General features: G+C 58.5%; 1 protein-coding gene across 1 annotated transcript; it reads right to left on the minus strand.

Annotated features, from left to right (window-relative positions):
- Window positions 1-7,655: 7,655 nt before the first annotated feature.
- UCN (urocortin) lies at window positions 7,656-8,562 on the minus strand. Its single transcript, XM_038130479.1, has 2 exons — window positions 8,281-8,562; window positions 7,656-7,973 (listed from the first exon to the last, which is right to left on the minus strand). Exons 1-2 carry the CDS (start codon window positions 8,560-8,562, stop codon window positions 7,656-7,658), a joined length of 600 nt encoding a protein of 199 aa, XP_037986407.1.
- Window positions 8,563-8,900: the final 338 nt, after the last annotated feature.

The following is an 8,900-nucleotide window of genomic DNA, read 5'->3' on the forward strand; positions in this document are numbered from 1 at the left end:
TGCAGGATTCCATGTACAGGATTCCACATACAGGATTCCATGTACAGGATTCCATGTGCAGGTTTCCACGTGCAGGATTCCATGTGCAGGATTCACTTACAGGATTCCAAGTACAGGATTCCATGTACAGGATTCCATGTGCAGGATTCCATGAACAGGCTTCCATGTACAGGATTCCACGTGCAGGATTCCATGTGCAGGATTCCATGTGCAGGATTCCATGTGCAGGATTCCATTTACAGGATTCCATTTGCAGGATTCCACGTGCAGGATTCCATGTACAGAATTCCACGTACAAGTCTCCACATGCAGGATTCCACGTGCAGGTTTCCACGCGCAGGATTTGTTCTGTGCGCGCCCCCGGGCTCTGCCCGCGCCTCCAGCTCCGCTCTCTTTTCCCGCCGTGGGGTCAGCCCTGCCCTCTCCCGCCCCACGCTCCGCCGGCGCTGCCCTCCTGCTCTGCACAGAGCACAGAGCTGCTCCCATCCAGAGCCGAGTTTGCCATCAGCTCCTTCCCGAGCGTCCCTCAGATCCTCCTGCCCGGGCTGCGCCTCTTCAAGGGTGGATTCTGCCTTCCAAGCCCATCCTGCACCTTCCTCATCCTCTAATCTCTCTGCTTCAGGTTCAGGATTCCAGCAGATTTCTCAGAATTCTTAGAATTCCCAGAATCCCCAGGTTGGAAGAGCTCTCCAAGCCCATCGAGTCCAAGCCAGCCCCAACAGCTCGACCCAGCCCTGGCCCCCAGTGCCACATCCAGGCTTTGTCAAACACACCCAGGGATGGGGACTCCACCACCTCCCCGGGCAGAACATTGCAGAACTTTATCCCCCTTTCTGTAAAGAGCTTTTTCCTGCTATCCACCCCAATTTCCCCTGGTGCAGCTTGAGGCTGATCTGTCTAACAGACAGACTCGGGTCCCCAAGGCCTCTTCTTCAGGCACATGAACTGTTGGGCAGCACCAGCCACCCAGAAAAGCAGCTGATGAGCACCAACAAATGCTTGCAATAATTACAGCTGGGTGATTCTGTCAAATCCGTTTGCCAGTGTTTCCCAGGGGTTATTCCTCGCTTTGTGCTTCCTCCCTGCATTTTCTTTCTTGTTTTTTGGATGATTAACACAGCAAAGGATAAATTTTTAACTGCTTTGTCTGCAAAACTTCACATCTTGCATCCAAAAGAGTTTTTGCTCGAAGCAGGGGTGCATCTGCTCCTGTGTGTGTCTCTTGATGCGGCCTTTCAAGTTGGGTTCCCGTGATCTCCAAGAGCTGCTTTCCAGGTGTTTTCCACCACCCTTCTTTATTTTTAGCGCAGTTAACTTTTCCCCTCGTTGTTTCTCTCCTTTGGTATAACGTGTTGGAGGCGAATCTACACAGGTTTGTGGAATCTGAGCTCCTTCACAACTTGGTTTCCCCAACGCAGCTCCTTCCACTGCTGGATCTGCTTTCCTATTATTTCCCTTTTCAATACTTGGATTCTTTTCCTGGGGGGCTTTGCAGTGCATTATTGTGCTGCTCTCCGTCTCTTTGGAATTCCACCCACCTCTTTTCCTGAGCTCCCCTGGGAGGTCAAATCTCCTTGCTGTTCCCAAACTGTTCCACGAGCATGGGCTGTGCCAAAGGCATGTTTTGGGTTGGTATAAATGTTTATTCCCTGTGCCAAAGGCATGTTTGGGTTGGTATAAATGTTTATTCCCTGTGCCAAAGGCCTGTTTTGAGCAGGTATAAATGTTTATTCCCTGTGCCAAAGGCATGTTTGGGTTGGTATAAATGTTTATTTCCTGTGCCAAAGGCATGTTTTGAACAGGTATAAATGTTTATTTCCTGTGCCAAAGGCCTGTTTGGGTTGGTATAAATGTTTATTCCCTGTGCCAAAGGCATGTTTTGAGCAGGTATAAATGTTTATTTCCTGTGCCAAAGGCATGTTTGGGTTGGTATAAATGTTTATTTCCTGTGCCAAAGGCATGTTTTGAGCAGGTATAAATGTTTATTCCCTGTGCCAAAGGCATGTTTGGGTTGGTATAAATGTTTATTTCCTGTGCCAAAGGCATGTTTTGAACAGGTATAAATGTTTATTCCCTGTGCCAAAGGCCTGTTTTGGGTTGGTATAAATGTTTATTTCCTGTGCCAAAGGCATGTTTTGAGCAGGTATAAATGTTTATTCCCTGTGCCAAAGGCCTGTTTTGGGTTGATATAAATGTTTATTTCCTGTGCCAAAGGCATGTTTTGGGTTGATATAAATGTTTATTTCCTGTGCCAAAGGCATGTTTGGGTTGGTATAAATGTTTATTTCCTGTGCCTAAGGCATGTTTTGAGCAGGTATAAATGTTTATTCCCTGTGCCAAAGGCATGTTTTGGGTTGGTATAAATGTTTATTCCTCTCCTCAGCTGGAGGAAGCTGCCAGGGCCCAAGTGAGAGCTCCCAGTCTGGTTTTCTGGATGCAGTGGATTGTTTCCAGTGCCTTCATGGCAGTGACCCCAGCGTGCCCACATTTCCCATCTCCATTCACCATGTCACCACAGCTGGAGCAGCAAATCCCTCCCCAGCAGTGCCAAAGGACACTCTGGCACGCAGAGGAGGCGACGGGGTCACTTTGTGCCCCCAGCTGTGAATTCCCTGGGGTGTGAAGTGGTGTCAGGGATTCCCTGCTCCCGAGGAATCTCCTCCCTGGCTTTGCTTCAAGGTTCTTTGCAGTAACTACAGAATGAGCTGCTCCATGCTCCGCTAGAAAATCCCTGGTTTCATTCCCCAGTCTAGCTGGAATCAAAGGGCCGGGCAGGGAAATAGGAGACGCCTCTGTGCCCCTGCAGTCCAGCCCAGTTTCTGCATCTTCTGATTTTTCCTTCTGTCTGTCTGTAAGCGGGGATGCTCCTTTTCCCAGCGCCCTTCCTGTCTGCAGGGGCACCTGGTGCTTTTGGGAGGGTGCCCGTCCCCACCCTGAGCCCCAGCCTCACGCCTGGAACTGCCTGGCAATGGGCTCAGCCGTTTCTCCTGGCTCTTCTCTTCTGCCTCTTCCCTGTCCTCACAGGCATCACTCGGGAAATGACCATCCCTCCACTTCTCCTCTCTCCTGGGGTTTCTTTCTAATGCCTGGTGCCAGCTGCCCCACAAAAGTCTGTCAAACAGCATCCTGCTTCCTTCCCTTGCTGGATCTGAATCCAGCCCCTTGGGAGCCACTCCACGCAGCTTCCACCCAAAGCCAGTGGAGACTCCCTCTTCCCTCCGTGCAGCTTGGCAAGGCGTTTCAGTTCCTTCACTTCCAGAATCCCAATAAAACAATTTTCTAATTTAATTCTAGCAAATCTCACCAGCACTCTGAGGGAGATCCCGCCTTGGGTCATTCTTGGGATGAAATTCGTGAGGATTTGGGATGCCATGAACCTTTTGATCTAATCCTGTTTTCCTAACTCCTTCTTCTCAGGCCTTTCCTAAACTGCCCTCCATTCCTCACGGGCAAACGAATATTCCAGGAGATCCTGGATGTCCTCCTGCTTTGGGTCACGGATTGACATCGTGGTTTTAACCACACTAATTCATTTCCCTCGGGATTTCTGTGACAGGACCCCGCTCGCTGCCTCTGGTTCAGCCAGTCTGGAGTGAGACCAGCACACCCAGCTCCTCTCCCGCGTCCCTCTGCTGCCCTAAAGGTGCTTGCAATTCCAGTTCACCTTCCTCCCGGGGCCTGCTGGAGGCAGGGGACGTGTCAAACCCCTGGTTTCACGGCCGGACCCACTGCCCACCCCCAGCTTTCCTCCTTGTGGCAGAGGAGCTGCCAAGCTGCACTTCAGGTTTTGGTCTCTTTTACCTTCTTGCTCCATATGATGAGTATCTTTCTCCTTATCCTCTTTTCTTCATTTCCCAAAGAATAGATTCCATTTTGATGCTTTTGAATCTGATAAACCACATTTTTTCTTGCTTTAATAATTATTTCTTAAAGTGAAAACCAGATCTACAACAGGGACTTCATCCCGTTCATTTTGCCTCCTACAGAGTAACATGAACTGTAAAACTGTATTGTATTTTAAAGCCCTGTTGTTTTCCAGCCTTTTTCCACCATCATCTAATTCAGAACGAGGCAGCCACTGATTACGGTGTCTTTCCAATGCATCCTGAGTCTCAGGGCCACCCCAACTCTTCAGGATGCATCCGGGAGGAGAGCAAAGCGGAATTCCTGCAGGAGCAGAGGAACCCACTTCAGCTGTGGAAGTTCCAGAGTTCCATACACGACCCCAGTGCCCACATCCAAACCCCAGTTCACATCGGCAGCTCTGCATGTGCAAGCACCAAAAATCCAACACATGTGTACCGTTTTTGCCTGGGGTTTTGAGCTGATCTGATGAGCTCTCACACCCCAACCCTACACCCCAGAATAGCTCAGCTTTCATCGGGAGGCATAAAAGGAGCAGGAGGCTGGTGTGACAGCGTCAGGAGCAAAAAAGGTTTAATAAAGGCAAAATAACAAACTCAAAGCGACCCAGGAGCAACAGGCTTGTGCTCCTGGTAAAGACACCTCACAAAAGCGATTTGGTTTCTTTGTCCTGTGCTTTTCTACTCAATGGCCCAGGCGGGACCTTTTGGCTCGTGGCCAATGAGCTGTCCCCAAACTTGAGGTGAAGTCCCCAGGTCCTATCAGTGATTTTCCTACCTGATCACTGGGAGAAGGTTCTGGGCTCTTTCCTTTTTGGGGGACAGAGGAAGGTTCTGTCACTCTGTCCATAGGGGGCACATTCCTACACACATGCATCACCAAATTGTAGAAACAAAACATTTTTATTTTTTCCTTCAGCTTACGCAGAGCCCAACCCCAAACTCCTGATTCTTGGCCGTTTCCAAGCAGCCCCTTCACCGAGGAAACGCCCTGGAAGGTGCTGTGCCACTGGGTGGCCGGCGGCCCTGGTGTCAGGCTGCTCACCCGAAGCACCCGGTCACGAGGTCGGTGTGTGCTGCAGCTCCTCCTGCCCGGCCCCTTGGCCTGGAGCGGCCGCTCAGTCAGGGCAGGGCGCTCTGGCTGTCCCCTCTGGGCCACCAAAGCCAGCTCTGGGCTTCCTGGGGCGCGCTGACAACCCACAAATCAAGGCAAGGAGTCCTGGTTTTATCCCGGTGAGTGCAGAGCCAGCAGCTCTGGGTCTCCCCAGGCTGCTCCCTGAGCATCAGAGCTTTACACTTTCACACATTTGAGCAAAGAACCCACACCCATTGGGTACCAATTACAGAACTCTGTTGTTAATTAGGACTCCAGCTCCTCCCAGCTGGGTGTATCTCCCTCCTCTGTGATCACAGGTGCAGCTCTGGCCTCCGTTTGAGTTGGGGTCCATTCTGAGTGGGTGGTCAGTGGGTCAGTGATCTCCTGGTGCCACAATTGCCTTTTCCCCTGGTCCTGTTCAGTCCTGCTGGCCACGCTCCTGCTGCCTCTCATCCAGCCAGCCCGCTGCTCTTGGGATGCTCTTCCCTTTTCCTTAAGAGGAGACGAGCCCAGCCTACGAGGTTCTCAATGTAATCACCAACCACAAGTGTCCTCCTACAGCTACTGAGGGACAGAAAGTCCCCAGGGGTGGCCCTGAGCAGGGGGGCAGCAGTGACACCCCTGCCCAGTGGATCCAGGCGGAGAACAGCCCACGGCTGGGGAGGATGAAGGCTCCCCATGAAGCGTGGAGAGCTGAGGGAGCAGCATCCAGGCCAGGCTGGGGCTTCCCGGAGCAAGGAGGATGTGACACCTGGAGTGCAGGAAAGGCTCAAAGCAGCGCCAAAGGGACCGGAGCACTGCTGCACGAGGAGGAACTGGAATGTTTGGGGAACCCAGGGCTATGTTTGCCTCATGGGAGGGAGCCAGGCTGTCCCCAGTGGAGCCCAGTGACAGGACCAGCAGCAGCAGGCACAAACTGGCCTCCAAGGATTTGGGGTGTTTTTGCAGCGAGGCCGATCACACAGGTGCCCAGAATGGGCTGCCCAGAGGGGTTGTGGTCCCCCCAGCTGGGAAGGCACCCCGGCTGTGTGAGGGGCAGGAGGAGCCAGACCCCCCCAGCCCCAGCCCTGCTCGGCAGGGCTGGCTGAAGGAGGCTGTCCAAGTCAGTGTCCAGTCTGGTACAAACGTCTCCTGGGAGGGATCATCCCGCTGCAATCCTTGCCAGCACGGCCTTCCAGCTCCAGGGTACGGATGCTCTGGGGGAATTTCCCCATTCGGGTCCCAGCGGCCGCAGCAGGAGCAGCTGGAGCAGGGCCTGGAGTGGGGAATCTCCAGCCTTGAGCTTGTTCCCAAAGGCCAAGCTCCCCAGCTCCTTTCCCCCTTGGAGCAGCCTCCTGCCAGAGCCACGGGGTCACTGAAAGCAGCTCCTGCGACGTGGGAGGGCTGCACACTGCACTGCCACTGGTGTGCAAAGCTGCGCTGCCTGCAGCCCTGAGCAGTGACCCCTGTGCTGCCACATCCCCACAAAGCCCTTCCAGGTGCACCGTCAGAAGCTGTGCTGCCTGCTCCAGCCCCGCCCTGCTGCCCTTCCAGCAGCTCTTGGGATGTCATCAAGGAATTTCTGGCTGGCTCAGGTGGGAAGGGACATCCCGTCCCACCCACGGGCACAGGCAGGACACCTTGCACAGGCCAAGCTGGAGACCCCAGCAAGGGCCAGGGCCACCCCCCAGGAGCCTGAACCTCCCCAGGCTGCCTCAGAACGCTTCATCCCTGTCCTCTTGGTTGAGGGCCAAGGAACAGAGCCCACCACAGTGCCCCCCTCCCCACCCACAACTCCAGCCCTGTCCCACTCAGCAGCACCGAGTGTCCCTCAGGGGTTTGCCCCCTCCTGGAGCTCCCAGGTGGGTACGGCCACATCCTCCCACAAAGGGCCTGTGCCTGTCCCTCCCGCAGCTCCCAGCCTCGCCCAGCAACCCGGGGAGGGACTGCTTCCCTGCCCCGGTCCCACCTGTGGGCAGGTGGGTGCAGCCCCCTGTGCCTGGCTCAGGGCTGGTGAGGACCCGCTGTTCCCATCCCTCTGCCCCAATTGCTTCCTCCTGCTCCCACACCAGGGGGGCTGTGGGCATCTGCTCCCCCCTGGAGGACATGGTGTGCCACCTCCTGACCCAGAACACGCACGGCCTCGTTCCCTCTGCTGGGGGTTTGTGCTGCTGGCCCAGCTGCTCCTACCCAGCCCTGGCCCAGCTCATCCTGTCTCCAGTCCCTTCCCAGTGAGCCCTTTCCCTATTCCCAGTGAGTCTGTTTGTCCCTTCCTGGTAAACCCATTCCACCACTCCCAGTGAGTCGTTTCCCCATCCCTGGAGAGTCCCTTCTTCACTCCCGATGAGCCCATTCCCAGTTCCTGTGACCCCACTCCCTCGTTCCCACTGAGCCTCTTTCCCCATTCCCCATTCCCCGTTCCCAGTTTGCCCAGTCCCTGGCCCTGCACAGCCCCAGCTGCCCGCGCCCCGCACTCGCTCACGCCTCTGGTTTCCACCACGTTTTATTACAAAACCGGTGCGGGCCGGTGCCGGTGCCGGTGCCGGTGCCGGGGCCGGGGCCGGTTCCGCTCCCGCTCGCCCCGGGGCCGAGGCGGGTCCAGCCCGTGCCGGTGTCGGTGCCGAGCGCTCCGCGGCGCAGAGGCCGAGGCGGCGGCGGGAGGCCGGTGCAGCCCCGGGGTCACGGGGGGTTCGGGGTGTCGGGGGGCTGCGGGGGGCTCAGCGCCCCACGGCGTCGAGGATGCGGCGGTTGGAATCGGCGCGGGCGCGCTGGCTCTGGGCGCGGGCGAGCAGCAGGAGGTGCCGCAGGAGGTGGAACGTGAGGTCGATGGAGAGCGGCGGCTCGTCCCGCCGGCCTCGCCACGGCCCCGGGGGCGGCGGCGCCAGCGGCGGCCAGAGCGGCTGGTGCTGGTCCCCGGTCCCGGCCGCCGCGATGGAGCCGTCGGTGGTGGCGGGGCGGGCGGCGGCGGGCGGCGGGCGGGGCGAGCAGCAGCAGGAGGGTGAGCAGTGCCCGCCGCATCCTCGGTCCCTCTGCACCTGCGGGGCAGGGGCTCAGCGCCACGGCAGAGACCGGGGCGGCGGCGGAGGCCCGACGGGAACCGCGGCCCCGGCGGCGCGGGGACCCCTCGGCGCCCGTTCCGTCCCCTGTGCGCGCCCCGGCCCCGGTGCTGTCCCTGCCCGCCTCCCAAGCCCCGTCCCGTACCCGGTGCGCTGTGCCCGTGCCCTGCTCTGCCGGTGCTGGCGGCGCAGCGAGCGCGATGCGTCCCGCGGGAGCAGAGCCGGCGGCGCGGCCGGGGTTATATCGGCCCGGGAGCCCGGGCTGACGTCAGCGCCGGGCACGCACCGGGCGGCGGGGGCGGGGGACAGGGGGGCACCGGAGCGGCGGGGAGCGGGCCCCCGGCGGCGGGACGGGGCTGAGGGACAGAGCGGGGAGCGGCGGAGCCCGCTCTCGCCGGTTTCGGGAGCAGAACTCCGGTTCTGTTCTGACGCCCACCCAAGAGGCACGGCGGGGCCGGGGCCGGTGAGAGCAGGCGCCTTGGCCCGTGCTAACTCCCGTTTCGCCGATCCCCCCGCTTCCCCGGTTGCCTCGGTCCCTCTCCCGGCTCCGTCGCATCTCCAGCCTCATTCTCCGCCGCTGTCCGCGGTGCTGAACGGCCGGGGCGCGCTGGGGCACCGGGGCCGGTGAGCAATACCCGGGAGCTCCCGGAGAGCCCTCGGCGAGCTGTACCGGGCGGAGCCGCGGCTTCTCGGCGTGGAACCCTCGCGCTCCCGGGCGGAACGGCCGCGCTGAGCAGCGGCCACCGAGCAGGGATCGGGGCGGCGAGGGGATCCCTGGGCGGAGGCGGGGACACCCCGAGCACCGGCAGCTCCGGGACAGGACGGGCACGGCTGGGACCGACAGGACGGGCACGGCTGGGACCCCCAGCCCGGCTGCGGCTCGGTGTCCCGGGCAGAGCGGGCGGT

The sequence above is a fragment of the Motacilla alba genome, chromosome 3 (genome assembly GCF_015832195.1).
Source record: "Motacilla alba alba isolate MOTALB_02 chromosome 3, Motacilla_alba_V1.0_pri, whole genome shotgun sequence".
NCBI lineage: Eukaryota > Metazoa > Chordata > Aves > Passeriformes > Motacillidae > Motacilla > Motacilla alba.

What these genes read in the sequence shown, in the direction of transcription:
- UCN (XM_038130479.1), bottom strand. Translation starts at nt 8,562, where the DNA reads ATGAGGCTGGAGATGCGACGGAGCCGGGAGAGGGACCGAGGCAACCGG. An exon ending in TCCCCCGCCCCCGCCGCCCG is followed by an intron (nt 7,974 to 8,280) that starts GTGCGTGCCCGG and finishes CCTGCCCCGCAG; the next exon opens with GTGCAGAGGGACCGAGGATG.